The 18,679-nt window shown below is 39.8% G+C and overlaps 2 protein-coding genes across 2 annotated transcripts; both read left to right on the top strand.

The window, feature by feature from the left end:
- The first annotated feature begins 150 nt into the window (after positions 1–150).
- On the top strand, positions 151–2,609 carry LOC117476026 (single-stranded DNA-binding protein 2-like). Its single transcript, XM_034122377.1, has 9 exons — positions 151–245; positions 513–561; positions 645–680; positions 784–838; positions 1,218–1,288; positions 1,372–1,450; positions 1,536–1,564; positions 1,654–1,752; positions 2,409–2,609. Exons 1-9 carry the CDS (start codon positions 151–153, stop codon positions 2,436–2,438), a joined length of 543 nt encoding a protein of 180 aa, XP_033978268.1. The 3' UTR covers positions 2,439–2,609.
- A 4,511-nt stretch (positions 2,610–7,120) lies between these two features.
- On the top strand, positions 7,121–10,385 carry LOC117475986 (single-stranded DNA-binding protein 2-like). Its single transcript, XM_034122333.1, has 9 exons — positions 7,121–7,127; positions 7,488–7,536; positions 7,620–7,655; positions 7,759–7,813; positions 8,170–8,240; positions 8,324–8,402; positions 8,488–8,516; positions 8,606–8,704; positions 9,591–10,385. Coding segments are annotated over exons 1-9 (450 nt in total). The 5' UTR covers positions 7,121–7,125; the 3' UTR covers positions 9,621–10,385.
- The last annotated feature ends 8,294 nt before the right edge of the window (positions 10,386–18,679 follow it).

Genomic DNA, 18,679 nt, shown 5'->3' with positions numbered 1-18,679 from the left:
CCCCTTAAAGCACTTTACATATGCAAGCATGCTTTACACATTCTGAGACAGAGGCTGCCATGCAAGGTGCCGCCTGCTCAGAGACTGACATCCACACACACCGTTGGACATCGGGAATAGCTTGGGGTTAAGTATCTTGCCCAATGATACATGACTGCAGGGCTGGAAATCGAACCACCGACCTTCCAATTGGTAGACGACTCTACCTCAGAGCCACAGTTGCCTCTAGTTGTCCTCACCATACTGTAAGTAATGTATTTTCCCCCAAAAACAGAAAGTTCATTGTCTAAACTGAAAACATGAAGCTCTCACCTTCCCCTGAAAACAAATAGACACCGTGTCCTAAATAACTTGGCAAAGAGTTTGTGTGTGTGTGTGTGTGTGTGTGTGTGTGTGTGTGTGTGTGTGTGTGTGTGTGTGTGTGTGTGTGTGTGTGTGTGTGTGTGTGTGTGTTTGTGTGTGTGTGTGTGTGTGTGTGTGTGTGTGTGTGTGTGTGTGTGTGTGTGCTCCAGGGGACCGGGTGGGGGCAGACCTTGGCCAAATCCTCCTAACTCCAATTCGGTAAGTGACCTGACAAAAAAAAGACACCAAACTAAAAAAAAGTTACTTCATTTCTTTCATGATTACCCTTTGTTTTTTTGCAGACCCGCTACTCTTCTGCATCTCCAGGAAATTATGTGGTATGTATGTTTGAGTTTAAACTGTCATTGTTCACTAGCTGTACACGTTGAAAGTCATTGCTTTATGAATGAAATGTATGGAAACCAAAACTCTCATTTTTAGGGACCACCAGGAGGAGGGGGGGCACCTGGGTCCCCAATAATGCCAAGTCCAGCAGGCAAGATCTGTGTGTGTGTGTTTGAGTGTGTGTCTATGTGTGTTTGAGTGTGTGTCTATATCTGAACTCATACATACAGCTCTGGAAATTAAGAGACCACTGCAGCATTATCAGTTTCTCTGGTTTACTATTTATAAGTATGTGTTTGAGTAAAATAATGTTTTTTGATATTATTCTATAATATAACTACTGAGTTATTCTAATATAAAACTACTGACAGCATTTATCTGTGTTGGAATTCAACAGACACTGGAATGGAATGGTTGCCATACATGTAGAGATTGAGATTTAAGAAAAACTTGGAGTGGTCTCTTGATGTTTTCGAGAGCTGTACGTTGGTGCTCTTTCAAACTCATTGTTTTTCTGTTCATTACATCAGATTCAACCAACTCTGGAGACAACATGTACACGATGATAAACACAGTCCCTCCAGGTGGAAGCCGACCAAACGTAAGACATTCCTCTCTCAGTGTATATCACATATCTGAGTGTTTGGTAGAGTTTGTGTATGTATCTAATAGTTTTCCCCTCAGTTCCCAATGGGTGCAGGTGGCGACGGTCCATTAGGGGGGATGGCTGGGATGGAGCCCCATCACATGAATGGATCACTAGGTATAGGAATAAGTAGTGTGTACAGTATGTGCCGTATTGACACAAAATCTCCAGTTATAATTTTACAATGTGTTCCCTCTTTTAGGGTCAGGTGATATGGACAGCCTCCCTAAGGTGAGATAATATATTTATCTACTTTACATGACAATTGCAGTGTCAATATTTGATCATTTAATAGCATACCATTACCATTTGTTTTAAAGAACTCTCCTGGTAACCTTAGCATGAGTAACCAGCCTGGGACCCCCAGGGAGGATGGAGAGATGGGAGGAAACTTCCTAAACCCTTTTCAGAATGAAAGTGTAAGTCAATTATAATCTACTATATGTGGAGATTAGAGGATATTAGGTAGCAAGAGCTCAAAACGTAATATAACTACTAACTAAACTATAGAAATATAGGAACAATGTAAGGGGGATTTATTGGAATATACTATTTATAACTATTTTTCAATAGTTTATAATCACCTGAAACTAATAATCATAGTTTCTTTACTTTAGAATAAACCCTTCATATCTACATTCCTCACAGAGTCCACCATGTTTCTACAGTAGCCCTGAATGGACAAACCTCAACTCTGGATTAAGACAGAGCCACATATTTAGTTTGTTCTGTTTGGGAAAGAAGGGGTTATCGTGGGTGTATCCAGTTGTTTGCAATCTGCCACAACCCCATTAAATGCCATACTGGATAGTTACTTTAACGATTTACTTAATAGTTATAGTATAGAATGTTTTTTTGACCATCAGCTACCTAAAATCCAATTAAAATAGGTTTACTTAGAATGGGAGTAAATCACAAATGCATGACTCGCATAACTTTGACTGTGTCTTATAATTGTTGGACTTAATCCATAACATTTTGGAAGGATTTCTGATTCAGCATACTTACTAACAGTGCAACATGTTCCTACACACACACTCACACATACTTGTTTCCCCTCATGTTATCCCTGCAGTATTCTCCAAACATGACGATGAGTGTGTGAAGGCTCTGAAGCAGGTTCGGTTCAGCCGCCCATCATGCTGGGGTGCATCCGTGAAAAGCAGCAGGACAGGATGTGATGTCATCTAGGCCAGTGACTCTTCCTCCACCACAACCTGCCATGTCAGGCAGTCACCCCCCGCTCCGTCCTCCTACTAACCCCCGACCCCCCCCCCCCTCCATCGTTTCTGTCAATGTCTCTTCTCTCCCGTTTCTTCTCCAGTTTGAAGTTGGGACTGCTACATTCATCAGTTCTTCCTCTGCAACTATGAGACTGTACAAAGGAACCAAATTGAAACCCCTGGAGGAGAACTCTTTGTATATTTGCATACAGCGTGAATGAGACTGTGAACACACTCCTGTCTGCCTTTTGTTCATGCCCAAAAACAAATCAGTATCCTATTTATGCTAAGGTTTCAATGTTCAAGAATTTATAGAAACGTTTTGATTGATGGTCAAATTTAATCCAACTGGTGGTCACATCTTTAGTCTTTTCTCGACAAATCGTTTGTCCGTTACTGAAAGACAATTGGAGATACATCACAATAACAAGGTTTATTCAAGGCTTGTGCAGAAATCTGTCTTAATATTCAGCTTTTGTGGTTTTCACACGTGTTCAGACCACTTACATTGTGTTTTATGTTTTGTACTATAAGTCGTTTTGCTAGTTATACTCCCAAACTCAGCCATAATTGTTAAAAATGGGTGCTGCTGTGAGGCTGCAGCACCTCAGGAGCAGAGAAAGGGGGAGATCTTTTCCCAAAAGTGTAAGCTCCCTCATGAGCAACATAGCACCACATTTAACTCTCCCTGACTTGTTTGTAAAGCGTTCTTTAAGGCCTGAATTGAGTCTCCTGTTGTGTAACGGAAAATCCCATTTCAAAAAGGGGTCAAGAGCAAATAGTATAGTTGATTTTGGTAAAGTATTTGAGCTTTAGCTTTGCAAAAAAACTTCCTCATATTGGTGTTCAAGATATTGTTAGGGTCTGATATCTGCTGATAGTTCCCACACAGGTTTTTACAAAGTTCATGCAAAACGACAGGTATTTGTGGGTCATCTGACAACCACATTGCCTTCTGACAGTTTAATAGTCCTTATCATATTATCGCTCTGTGCTTGCATGCTAGGACCTATTCTCTTTGCCAGAGCTGCTGCTATTCCCCCTGCATGTTTTAGCTCCCTATTAGCAGGGTTCACTAACATGGTTGGTTGATCCAGTTTAAGATTTTCAATATCTGCCATTATTATTTCCAACATTCCTTTACCCTGAATATCAGGTCTAACAATGTGTTTTATTTTAGGAGTATTAGATGGGATACTCATAAGTGGCATTTGTGAGCTATCATCTCCGTAGGGTGGAGGTAGGGTCTCAGACATTATACCACCTGCTTCTTGCTCTCTGTCTAAACGGTAGTCTAACAGGAACGTATTTAGGTCGCGGTACGCCCGTGGGTCTGGGCTAAGCTGACCAGGGGGGGCAGAAGGTCCGGATCTAGCTTCTGTGTATCCCTCCCAATCTGTGGCTGGCTCTGAGTCATTAAAAAACTGCGTTCTAACCTCATCCGCCATTTTTTAAGGGTTTAAGTTCACTCTTTTATGCACATGCAAGTTCCTAGGCTATTACTCGCACCGGATGATCAGTCCGACTATACCGTCACTTGGTTCTAGGTTACTCTCCTGGATTCAGCTAGTGAATGCGGATACCTCATCTAAGAGGGTTATGTATCCAGCTTCGAGCTTTTTCAACAGCCTAGGTACCCTGACCTATGGTTTATCTTTATTAAATATCCTATTAACTCTTCACCACGTTATGTTTTAACGCAAAAATTCTAACCGCAGCTCTTTGTCAAGTCCTACCTATAAGTTTCAAAGTAATTGGACAGGTACTGAGCAGTGCTCCTACGGCTCACTTTACTAATAACTACTAGCCACCAAACCTGTGCATTAGGGACCACAGGGGCTTCCCAGTTTGGCTAGGGGAAGAAAAGCCTACTTTAGCTTCTTTAACAGACAGCAATATCCGATATAATATAACCCTCAGTCCGGTGCAATAGTATCAACTTTAATTACTACACTTTTAGGTTTAAATATATATTCTAGGATTTGGGTAGGTATTTTAACAAGACTTTCAGCCTGTATTTCGCTGATTTGTGCTCATCGACCGTTGTCACTAGGCCGTTTTGGTTCTTGTATTTTAACTCTGTAGAAGTATAACTCCTCACAGAGCCCCACGTTGGGCGCCATGTAAGAGTCGGGAGTCATCCGATAATTTATTCCGAACTTAAATTACTCAGACCTCCTAATTGACCTAACCAAAGTTATTGAGTCTATGTAAGTTTACTGCTTGGCTCAGATCCACCAACGATCAGCAAGATCTCACCTCTATTAACTCCCCGAAGAACCAGGTTCAATTAACTGCTGTTTCAATTCAGACGACCCCCTAAATCTGTTTAAGCGATCCCGAAGGATTTTGATATCAGTAAATGAGGTGTGGCCCTACCTAAGTGTGAGTGTGGCAGTGTGCGATCTTACCCTTCAAGCAGGAGAGGAGAGCGCAGATGTCTTTTAAGTTGTCCCAATCCAAAAGGTGGGATCAGTTTATTTGAAGAAAAATAGGTCCAAACTAATACAGGGTTTTTACCTTCTCTCGTTACAACATTATAATCATACTAAACATATCATGCTGGGGTTCTTTTCTAATCTAAAACCTTAATTCATAGTTCACCCATTAAAGAATTCCAACACATTTAAAGAATGGTAGGTATAAGAATTCCAACACATTTAAAGAATGGTAGGGGTAAGAATTCCAACACATTTAAAGAATGGTAGGGGTAAGAATTCCAACACATTTAAAGAATGGTAGGGGTAAGAATTCCAACACATTTAAAGAATGGTAGGGGTAAGAATTCCAACACATTTAAATAATGGTAGGGGCAAGAATTCCAACACATTTAAAGAATGGTAGGTATAAAAGATCCCGTTCACAACTCTCATCTAAACCATTCCCTCAGCATTCAATACACAGAGATTAACGCAATAGTTACCAAGTTTGAGAGAACCTTACCGAGAGCAAAAACCCAGCTCTCCAGGGAGAGAGCGTTACCGAGAGAGAATATACCAGGGGATCCCCCCCCCTGCTCTCTCTCTCTCTCTCTCCAAAAAGAAGGTTCCTCCTCATCTGCCAGTGTCTTTATGCTCGAAAACAGGATAGAAAAACCTAAAGACACCTCCTCCATACCCATATTTGTGGAAACTGGGCATGGCCTCTGATGTAAAGAACTGGACATGACCAGACATATTCTATGGCTCTGGCATAAGACACACCTTCCCATGTTTGTGTAAAAAGGACATGACCCCTACTCTGCAGGACTTGCAAAATATTATTCTCGGCTATGACATAACCACCTTTTTGGGGCCTCAATGTATTTCTCCTTAAGTCAGGAGCCCCCCTCCCTGTGTACTGCTGTGAGGGGAGAGGGAAGAAACTGCCTTCTTATCAGTGACACCCATAAACCATTACAGGCCTTACACACTCAACTTAACAAACCACTTGTGTTTTGTTTATACTGTAAATATAGAACATCATAAAATATGAAGCATTTTCATTGTGGGTTATACAAGAATATGATTGATTATATTTGATTATAATTAACTTTCGTTTTAAGTATTCATCCTAATATGGAGATCTCAACAGGAGGCGTGTGGTGCAGTGGGTTGTGCGTTGGTGTTCGGATCAGGGGTCACAGTTTCAAACCCCACTGCAGTCAGCATGTCGTTGTGTCCCTGGGCAAGACACTTCAACCCAAATTGCTCCTGTGGGGATTGCCCACAGTATTGAGTATGTAAGTCGCTTTGGATAAAAGCGTCTAACAAGTAACATGTAATGTAATGTAACAACCTGATTGTGGGACTGTATGATCATTTACTAGTAAAGATCCATTCTGGTACTTTAGGCAAAAGCTGTATTAGTCTGTGGCCACACTGACACTTGTAGGATGAGTTTATTAGAAGTTAAGTCTTTTAATTGAGAGTAATACACAGATATCTGTTTATCTTTAAGTACACCCCTATTCACACAAACTACTCACTCCTTCAGAGAACACATATAAATGATGCACAGATTAAAAAACCTAACATGTTCAGTTACTGTTAAACTGCTGTAACTAAAGCTGAACTTGTAAATGTTACATTTAGACACACTTCTAAAAATCTCAGACAGGGAATGTATGTCCTCTCAGGGTTTTGAAACACAGTAGTGATCAGACAAACGTGTGAAATACATGACATGAACAAGCTTGATGAGAGATAGAGTTAAAAAACGTTCCACCTCTCTCAGCTTAAAACTAGACCATAAAGATACACATGGCCCAAAATAGCTGACTGAAGAATAGAAAAGTCATCCAACGTGGATACACTGCTCTGGAACAAACTGATGGCTGATTGTAGTTTCGTATGTTTCAGGACATCCAGGTATGGGAGGTCCGATGCAGCGGATGACACCGCCCAGAGGCATGGTACCGCTCGGGCCCCAGGTATGGGACATGGTAATCTTTAGGGAAATGTACAAAGAATTGGTTCTGGTAGTTCTCGTAAACATAACTAAGGATGTCTGATATCTGTTTCTTAAGTGCTATGGAGGTGGCATGAGACCACCACTTAACGCCCTGGTTGGTCCTGGGATGCCATGAACATGTGAGTGGTATCAACATAATGTTTTCTACACACACTCACTGTAATCTAAACTACCCTCTCACAGCTGTCTCACTTAGAACACCCTGTTCCCTGTACCTCTCTGGCATCAGGCGGACATGTTGTTGCCAACTGTTGCCCAAATGATTTGGAAACAAAGAGGCTTACCAAAAGCAGACGACTAAAGTGTGTGTGTGTGTGTGTGTGTGTGTGTGTGTGTGTGTGTGTGTGTGTGTGTGTGTGTGTGTGTGTGTGTGTGTGTGTGTGTGTGTGTGTGTGTGTGTGTGTGTGTGTGTGTGTGTGTGTGTGTGTGTGTGTGTGTGTGTGTGTGTGTGCGTGTGTGTGTGGGTGCGTGTGTTCCAGGGGACCGGGTGGGGGCAGACCTTGGCCAAATCCTCCTAACTCCAATTCGGTAAGTGACTTGACAAAAAAAAGACACCAAACTAAAAAAAAGTTACTTCATTTCTTTCATGATTACCCTTTGTTTTTTTGCAGACCCCCTACTCTTCTGCATCTCCAGGAAATTATGTGGTATGGATGTTTGAGTTTAAACTGTCATTGTTCACTAGCTGTACACGTTGAAAGTCATTGCTTTATGAATGAAACTTATGGAAACCAAAACTCTCATTTTTAGGGACCACCAGGAGGAGGGGGGGCACCTGGGACCCCAATAATGCCAAGTCCAGCAGGCAAGATCTGTGTGTGTGTTTGAGTGTGTGTCTATATCTGAACTCATACATACAGCTCTGGAAATCAAGAGACCACTGCAGCATTATCAGTTTCTCTGGTTTTACTATTTATAAGTATGTGTTTGAGTAAAATAATGTTTTTTGATATTATTCTATAATATAACTACTGAGTTATTCTAATATATAACTACTGACAGCATTTATCTGTGTTGGAATTCAACAGACACTGGAATGGAATGGTTGCCATACATGTAGAGATTGAGATTTAAGAAAAACTTGGAGTGGTCTCTTGATGTCTTCGAGAGCTGTACGTTGGTGCTCTTTCAAACTCATTGTTTTTCTGTTCATTACATCAGATTCAACCAACTCTGGAGACAACATGTACACGATGATAAACACAGTCCCTCCAGGTGGAAGCCGACCAAACGTAAGACATTCCTCTCTCAGTGTATATCACATATCTGAGTGTTTGGTAGAGTTTGTGTATGTATCTAATAGTTTTCCCCTCAGTTCCCTATGGGTGCAGGTGGCGACGGTCCATTAGGGGGGATGGCTGGGATGGAGCCCCATCACATGAATGGATCACTAGGTATAGGAATAAGTAGTTTGTACAGTATGTGCCGTATTGACACAAAATCTCCAGTTATAATTTTACAATGTGTTCCCTCTTTTAGGGTCAGGTGATATGGACAGCCTCCCTAAGGTGAGATAATATATGTATCTACTTTACATGACAATTGCAGTGTCAATATTTGATCATTTAATAGCATACCATTACCATTTGTTTTAAAGAACTCTCCTGGTAACCTTAGCATGAGTAACCAGCCTGGGACCCCCAGGGAGGATGGAGAGATGGGAGGAAACTTCCTAAACCCTTTTCAGAATGAAATTGTAAGTCAATTATAATCTACTATATGTGGAGATTAGAGGGATCTAGGGTAGCGAGTGTTCAAAACTTAAACTATAGAAATATAGGAACAATGTGTAGGAATTAGCTGGATTTATTGACAGCATTAGAATATACTGATAATAATAGGTTTTCATTAGTGTATAATCACCTGAAATGTATAATCGTTTAGTTTATTTATTTATTTTCGAGCGTGTAAAACTAAAGAAAATACAAATGAAACAAAAGGTAATACAGACATGATACAGTACTATACAAATGAATGCAATAACAAAACGAAACATTTAATTAATAATTGAATAATCTAGTATCATTGTCTGATATCAATAAACAACAAAGCTTTAGCTCATTACACGTCCGAAAAGGGTAGTAACGTAGTTTTCTTTAAATTAGATTAAGCCCTTCATATCTGCATCCTCCTCACAGAGTCCACCATGTTTCTACAGTAGCCCTGAATGGACAAACCTCAACGCTGGGTTAAGAGAGAGCCATTTGCATTTTTAACGTTACCTGAAGGCTGCGTAGGTTCTTTGACATGTTTGGGAAAGGAGGGGTTTATGTGGGGTATTCAGATGTTTGCAATCTGCAACAACACCGCTAGTTGCAATACTGGACCCTTATTTTTAAGATGACGTAAAAAATGACAGTATAGAATGAGGTTTTGACCATCAGCTACCTAAGATCCCATTGAAATGGGTTCACTTAGATTGCGAGGAAATCACAAATGCATGTTTCCCATAATGCCTACTATTTCTTATAATTGTTGGACATGATCCATAACATTTGGGAGGGATTTCTGATTGTAACAGTGCAAAATGTTCCTACACACACACTCACACATACTTGTTTCCCCTCATGTTATCTCTGCAGTATTCTCCAAACATGACGATGAGTGTGTGAAGGCTCTGAAGCAGGTTCGGTTCAGCCGCCCATCATGCTGGGGTGCATCAGTGAAAACCAGCGGGACAGGATGTGATGTCATCTAGGCCAGTGACTCTTCCTCCACCACAACCTGCCATGTCAGGCAGTCGCCCCCCGCTCCGTCCTCCTACTAACCCCCGACCCCCCCCCTCCATCGTTTCTGTCCACGTCTCTTCTCTCCCGTTTCTTCTCCAGTTTGAAGTGGGGACTGCTACATTCATCAGTTCTTCCTCTGCAACTATGAGACTGTACAAAGGAACCAAATTGAAACCCCTGGAGGAGAACTCTTTGTATATTATATAGCATGGTAACATGTGCAGTAACAGCCTTTTCCTAAATGCATTTACAATAGAACGTAGCCATCTTTTACCTTGAACACATAGTGAAATAAGAGCCTACTGTAATATAGTATCCACATTATTATACTAGCAGTGCATGCTCATTAACAGTACAATCTTATAGGCCAGAGAGTTCAAAAGGAATAATTCCTGAAACAACACAGTCATAGATGTGTAATTATGTACTGCCTTTAAATGTAATATAACTGTAACACTGCCTTGTCAACACTGTTTAGATTAGTCCCATATATATATTTATTTATTGACTGGTATTTGCATTTTCCATGAGAACAACTCCCTGTCTTCAAACACAGAGAAAGAGTGACGGGAGGAATAATTCATCACCAGAAGACCGTAGAAGAAAGCGTGAGTGAGCCTTTGCCAGAACCACAAAGAAGACCTCAGTATTTCTCTTGTATGACACTATAATAAAACTTCTTACAAACATAAATATATAACAAACATTCACATGAACTATCATCCCTATCTTCTGCGTGAAAAAAACAAGCAGAGATCAGCAAACATCAGTGATGCCAAAAATACTCTGTCAATATGCTCTTTGGTCACTACAGAGATGCAAATTGTTACATCATTTCACAAACATACAGTCGCCCGCCCACCTCATGTCCTTATTTATGACCAAAAACTCTCTCTCTCCTGCTCTGTCTCTCTCTCTCTCTCACCCATAGTTATGTAACTTCCCCTATATTAGTCTTAAGTCTAGCACTACTGCTGTGCCCATAGTGTTGCAGTCTCCTGTTGGCTGTGATTTTGACTTCTAATCATGTCTGTTCAGTTTTGTTTAGCTCTGCTGGCTCTCTCCTCCCTGACTGCAGCATCTGATCCAGTTTGTGAAGACCTGCTGAATCCTCTGGAGAATCGCAGCAGGGTACGTTGCTCACATGATTAAACCTTAACCCCCAGTGTACTTTACATTATTATTCTATAGGGCTATACAACTGAAAACAAAAACGATTTGTTTACGCTGAGACTCGTTATTAAACTAAAAACGTGTTCATTTGTGTCTAGGTTGCTGGGAAATGGATATTCCATGCTGGAGTATCAAACACTGGAGATATCAGGGGTGTACTTAAAGATGCCAACAGCACCTGGATCAAACTCACCCCCATACCTGGTAGTGAGGACATGACTCTACGCTGGGGGGAAAAATTCAAAATGTAACTGTTCATCACTTTTTTTTAATTAATTAATTAAGCAAATCAATCCATGAGGTAACTGCTTAGGCTTATGTCATATTTGTCTCTCCTTTCAAGAAATGGGAAATGTGTGTATGGAAGCGTCAATTACACCATCCCCAGAAACGACTCCAAGGTGACATGTAAGTAAATCATGATTATAATGTGTGCTTAAACACACAGTTACTATAAATGCATAAGAACATGTTAATCTTCTGTATCTCATAGTTACCTTTAACTACAATGATCACGTGCACACTGGGAGGCACCTGGGGAGCTGCACTGACTGCATCCTCTGGACCGACACCACAGAGGAGGCCATAACTGGCAGGAACCTGTACATCTTCAGTGAGTGCACTGCTGTCTGTTACTCTCAGCTTCTCTGACAAGTGTAAAGCTCTAAAACGCTGGATTGTATCACTCCATTTGGTTGACTTTAACGTGTTTCTCCTCCTACCTGCCCTGCAGCAAAGACTGGGAAATTGGATGACCTTGATGTGGAAGTTGTCAAGCAACAAGCTGCATGCCTCAAATTCCCCACAGAATTCTTCTTTGCCAAAGATATCACAGGTAAGATAGCAATTCACCACCACACACATGGCAGTAAGGAGAATATTGAAGCACGTATCAACTCTTTTCGTTTCAGACCTGTGCCCTGAAGAGGAGCCAGCTGCCACAGAAGTCAAGGAGGAAGAACAATAAAGACCTGAAGTTATTCCATGAAATAAATCTAATTTGAATTCAATATGCTCTGTTAGACTCAAAGTACCACTTGTGTGTATCACAGATGTCTTTAAAGATGTAAGAGTAAACCATTTGTTCCTCTTGCATGGGTCTTGTGAAATAAAGAGTTCCTTACTGCAGCATGTGGAAGTGATTCATCATACCAGGATCTCAACTACTGTATTCAAAAGAACCGAATAAAGTGATTTCACATTCAATGTTAAATTCATAAATCCTGATGGACTGCACTTTTTCTTTCATGCAGGTAAAGCACAATGAAAGATAACAATATGTTTGCATGTGAAAAGGGACATTCTTGGATCTTGGATCCGATGAGAAAGAAATCAATCAATCCTGCCAAAGTCCATTCTCAGTTGAGTTTATTTAAAACTTTGGTCAGAAAAAAGCACAGGGTACAACTTCCATTCATGCACACTTGTTGTCCACCTCATCACTAGTCTTTTCATGTTGTCTACTTGTTGTTGTGCAACTTGAAGGATGGAGAGAAGCGTTTACATGGCTGTGAGAAACTTTAGCAGCCCTTCCAGAAGTTGTCCTGCACTGTGTGACTCCCTCCCTGGAAGAAGAGATAGATGGTTGCGTTTTATCTTATTTATTCACTCTCAACGTTTATTGCAACCTCCTCTTGCTGAATCTCACCATGCTCACTTTTAACCTGTGTGTGTCCAAAAACATTTACTGTGAAGTGTTATATCTTTCCCCGACTTATTATGGTTTTGGATTCAAAACATGGCGACTGAATAACGTCTTTGTGTGGGTTACATAGCGGGCTCCAGTTTTTATCCGTGCATCAAAAGAGAGTGGAACACACATACATGGCGCATACGCATAAGAAGCACATGAAGTTGCTGTACTACTGTGACACATTCTTTCTTTTTTTTTGAGCTGCATAAATAGTGCTTTTCCCGCAATTATGACCCCTTAAAGCACTTTACATATGCAAGCATGCTTTACACATTCTGAGACAGAGGCTGCCATGCAAGGTGCCGCCTGCTCAGAGACTGACATCCACACACACCGTTGGACATCGGGAATAGCTTGGGGTTAAGTATCTTGCCCAATGATACATGACTGCAGGGCTGGAAATCGAACCACCGACTTTCCAATTGGTAGACGACTCTACCTCAGAGCCACAGTTGCCTCTAGTTGTCCTCACCAAAGTAATGTATTTTCCCCCAAAAACAGAAAGTTCATTGTCTAAACCAGGGGTCGGCAACAGTGGCGGCCGGCCCATAGGGGCGCTAGGGGCGCCGCCCCCCCTCTTCCCACATAAAAAAAAAATATATATATATATTTAAAAAATATATTTTTTATTTTTATTTTTATTTTTTTTTTTTTAATAAACAAGGTAAATATTATATAATATCAATATTGTTGAGGAGCTTGACGCTCGTGAACTATCAACAGGAGGGCGGGGGGGCCTCGCTGCGGGGAAGCAGTGTGTGGACCTGTCAGCGCAACTTACATGATACCGAATTTAACAAACACATTTAAATAATTGGTTTAAACGGCATAATAATAATAATAAGGATCGTCCGTTCTGTGATTCTCCAGAACACACATGTTATGATATTAGGGTCATGCAGACAATAGTATGAAGCTGCAGCCCCGGAGGAGGGTGCACTCTCAGGACCGCATGCACTCTCAGGACCGCATGCACTCTCAGGACCCTAGTTGTTTTGCAACATCGCCACCTAGCGGATTGGATGACCACAAAAGTACAACCAGCGAGTATTGAGTCTCATACACTGCGAGTCTCTTTAGACATTGTAATGCTTGTTATTAACCATCTAAAAATGCATGAAAATATGTTTTTCTTACTGAAATTACATTATTATTATTAACAACAAGTTGTTAATATGTTTTTGATTTTTAATAACAAATGTATTTTGTATGTCAGATGTAAAAAGATAGTCTTTTATATTTGTCTTTATCAAATTTGACATACAACATAAATATATATATATATATATTGTAGTAATAATGATATAATCTATTTATAATTGTAAATGTATATTGTATGTAGACATACATTTAGATGTATATTTTGTTAAAAGAAAACTGTTAATTTAGTTTTTGGGAGAAGGGTGGGGTTAAATAAGTGTAAACTCCTTTGAATCAATTTGATACTGCTTATGTTTCTACAGTATCATAATTCTCTTGTTTCATTTCATTATTATATATATTTTTTTTTATTGTATAACACGTTCGAAATGAATCAAATCAAATGTGTCTTTGAAGAGGTGCTAGATTACTCAAAAACAACTGTTAGTGTGTTTATGCACCAGGCTGCAAAAGATAAACATGCAATTTGACGAGAGGAATTTCAGTGCAGAATACATTTTTATTTATTGGGCACTGGATTCTTCACTGGGGTGAGGCGGGGTCTGCTGTTCCCTCAACCACCAGACAACAGCTCCAGCTGCAGTACCCCGGGAAGCCCTCTTCGGAGTAAAAACCCTGCAACACTCCTCGCCGTCCACTTCCCCGGTAGCCTGTGCCAACGTCCTTATAAAGGTTGTCGCAGTAAAAGCACCTGGAAATTTGGTATTCCTTCCGAAATTCCCTTTTGTGTCCCTCTGAGAACACATTCCAGTTGACGACACCTGAAGTAGAATGTCATAAGAAAATTACAATTCAGACAGAAAAACAACAAAACCTTCCTTAATTTAGCTGACCTTACTCTTAGTCAATCAACTTCATAATACTAGGATAGGAGAAGGCAGAAGTAAAGACACTTTATAAACTTACTGTCAAGCCAGTTGAAGTATTACAAAACATGTCAAAATGATGAGACTGTCTGATAAACAGTAAACAGGCAGTCAGCACAGTTAAGATTATTTACAATGAATTCAAATAGTAATACAATGACTATTAAAGAAGCATTTACACTGAAGACAGAACTTATATTAGGCTACTGCTGATTTAATGTAGCGGACAGACAGATCATATTGACATGCTTTTGTCATCCTTTGAAGTTTAAATAATTAGCTGACTATAATTAATGATCAGGGTTGGGAAGTTTACTTTTTTTAAATGTAGGTTACAGATGACTAATTACCCTGTTAAAAATGTAATACGTAATGTAACTGACTATGTAACTATTTGTATTGATAATCTAATGTTAATTATGGTTATTTTATGTTTTTTGTGAGTCACTTTGGATAAAAGCCTCTGCTAAATAACATAACCATAACATACGGTTTCATTAAACAAATAAACAAAAAGGCTAACAGTTGGTTTTGCAGCGAGTCATCATAGGCTAACAGATGACATTTAGCACGTGTTGCTTGTATTGATGTCCAATTGAATATACCAGAATAGTTGTTAACTTTAAACAAACAACATGATTCACATTACTCACACTCTTACTGTAATTAGTGATTAAATCAACAATTAATGTAGGACACCTAGTTGGGCTTGCCAAAATCACGCTAGTTTCATTAAACAAATAATTAAATATGCTAATGAAGCTAATGCTATTAGCATTAGCTTTTGCCGAAAGCTATAGCTAACAAATAATTGTTTTTAGTGCCTTTAATACTGTTAGAAGCTATCATACGCTAACAGATGTTTGTTTGTATTGCCTTAAGACTATCATAGTTTTTTTTTGACAAATATTTTTATTGGTATTTCGTTTTTTCAGCATAAGACATTGCACAAGTATATATCCCACAAAGAAAAATCAAAAACATAATAATACAAGAAAATACAAGAAAGAAAGGAAAAAAAAGAAAAAAAAAGAAAGAAATATATACACATATATACGTAGGTGGACATGTGGTAAATATTGTAATTTAAACATTGCAAGTTACAAAGCCGGCAGACAAGTAGCCACATCACATCCAACCATTATAGAGGACATGGTCAATTAGGAGGTACATTTATTTCCAAAAACTCCAAGAATTCCCCCCATATTTGATGGAACGCTTCAGGCTTTCCCTTTATGGCAAATGTCAATTTTTCTAAGGCTAAACAATGAGAGAGATTTTTTAACCAGTGATTGATCGAGGGGTTTTCTGGGTTTTTCCAAAAGACAGCTATCGTGTGTTTAGCTTGGAGAAGAGAAAAAACTACTAGTCTTTTCTTAGTGATATTAAGTCTGAGAGTTAGAGGGAAAACCCCAAGAATACAGAGTTTTGGGCATTCTGGTAATGTGGCGGAAATTATTTTTGACAATGTGCCCAGAACATCTTTCCAAAATGATTTAATATTTGGGCAGTCCCATAAGCAGTGGAACAATGTTCCCTTATCATTATCACACTTTACACATTGATCTGGAATATTTGCATCAAAATGGTGTAGTAGGGATGGAGTTATATAGGTACGCATAATCCATTTGTACTGTAGGAGTCTAAACCTCGTGTTAATAGTTTGAACCTGGGCTTTGTGGCATATCTGCCCCCATTCCTCAATTGTTACCTCTGCATTCAAATCAGTAGACCAAGCAAGTCTTTTCTTCTCTGAGGACTCTTCTGATTCAGTTTTGCAAAGGTCATAGATCAAAGACACCTGTCCATGACCAGAGGAGTGATGTACTATAATTGTTTCCAGCTTTGACAGAGGTGGACATAATAGTGAGTGATTTTGTGCCTTAGATATATAACTCCTTAGCTGCAGATACTTAAAGAAATGTGTTGAGGGAATATGATGTTTATTTCTTAGCATCTCAAAGGTCATCAGTTTGTTGTCATCATATAGATCACTGATCTTATTGATGCCTCTGTTGGCCCACATTTTAAACCCTGTGTCATATGTTCCTGGTATAAATCTTCTGTTACCCCATACAGGAGTAAAAGAGGATATCTGTGACTTTAAACCTAAGTGGCTTTGTACTTTGAACCAGACATCAACTGTGTTCCTGACAAAAGGGTTTTTTGCATTATTTTTAAGCTGTTTTGGAGAGTCAGAGAACAAATACAAATTCAGTGGTAGTGGAGTTGTTGTATAACGTTTAATTTCAACCCATGGTATGGGGGTTCCGTCCAAGAACCAACACATTGCTGCTCTTATTTGGGCTGCCCAGTAATACCAGGACAGATTGGGTACCTGGAGTCCTCCTCTCTCATAAGGTAGATATAAAAGGGATAGCCGTAACCTTGGTCTCTGATTGTTCCAGATAAAATTTGTAAAGATTTTCTTCATTTTGGGAAAGAATGAGGATGGTGGGTGCAATGGCAGGGATTGAAATAGATACAAAAATTTAGGTAGGACATTCATCTTGATAATATTGATTCGTCCGATTAGGGATAGAGGGAGTGATGTCCACCTGTTAATAGAATCTGTCACAGAAGCTATTATGGGGTCATAGTTTGTTGGAACAAGGTCTTCTATTTCAGGTGTAATCTGTATTCCTAAATATTTAAAGCCTTCCAGGGAATTTTGGAAATCTGTTTGAAGAGGTGGATTAAGTCTTTCAGATTCTTTAAGTAGAAGAATGTTAGATTTCGAACTATTCACCTTATACCCTGAGAACGTACCAAAATCCTTTATCAGTTTATTGAGCGCTGGCAATGACACTGATACATTTTTTATAAATAAAACAATATCATCAGCGTAAAGGGCCAGGCGATTTTCAATGCCCCCAACTGTTATTCCTGTGATATGAGAATGAGTTCTAACCGCGATAGCCAGGGGCTCAATTGCCAGTACAAATAGTAATGGAGATAGAGGGCACCCCTGACGTGTACCTCTCGATAGTGCAAATGGTGCAGACACTATGCTATTGGTTAATACTTCTGCATTTGGGGTGCTATACAAAATTTGTATCCATCTACAAAAACCCTCCCCGAACCCAAATCTGGATAATATTTCGAGTAGATACGGCCATTCCACCCTGTCAAAAGCCTTTTCAGCATCCAGGGACAGAATGGCCGTATCTGGAGCCCCCCTCTCTGTATGTAAAATATTGATCAGCCTCCTAATATTATGGAAGGCCTGTCTGCCCTTGACAAAGCCATTCTGATCCAGGCCCACCAGTGTAGGCAGGTGATTTTCAAGTCTTAAAGCCAGTGCTTTAGCGATCAATTTTGTATCTGAGTTAAGCAATGATATAGGCCTATAAGAGCCACATCTGGAGGGGTCTTTACCTGGTTTTAGGATAACTGTTATTAATGCACCCTGTAAGGTTGGGGGAAGACAACCCTTTTCGAATATCTCCTCGACCATATTCAGGAGTGGTGGCAGCAGTTTGTTTTTAAAGGCTTTATAGATGTCTATGGGGATCCCATCAGGGCCAGCTGCCTTTCCACCCTTCATGTTAGTCATGGCCTCAGACAATTCTAATAGTTGTATTGGTTTATCTAAATTAGCTTTTCGTTCCTCAGACAAACATGGAAAGTGTATCCCGTCCAAAAAAACTGACTGAGTCTTTGGGTCGTCAGGGGGCTCAGACTTGTATAGGTGATTATAAAATGTTTTAAATGATTCATTAATTTCTTTAGGATCCGATGTAATATTTCCAGCATTGTTTTGAATTTCGTTTATGGCTCTTTCGCCATGTAATGCCTTAATTCGCCAGGCTAGTAATTTGCCTGCTTTCTCCCCTTGGTCGTAAAATGACTGTTTGAGTCTGTTGATACTTGCCAAGGCTTTATTGGACGATAGTTCATTGTAGTGGGCTCTTTGTAATGTCAATTTGCTTTGTAGATCAGGTGTGTCGTTAAGGGCTATGTCCCTTTCTAGTTGTTTTATTTCTCTTTCTAAATCAGACATTTGACGACGGAATTTGTTCGATTTAGAGCTTGTGTAGCTAATTATC

The sequence above is a fragment of the Trematomus bernacchii genome, unplaced genomic scaffold (genome assembly GCF_902827165.1).
Source record: "Trematomus bernacchii unplaced genomic scaffold, fTreBer1.1, whole genome shotgun sequence".
Classification (NCBI taxonomy): domain Eukaryota; kingdom Metazoa; phylum Chordata; class Actinopteri; order Perciformes; family Nototheniidae; genus Trematomus; species Trematomus bernacchii.
This window is presented reverse-complemented; position numbering and strand designations above follow the sequence as displayed.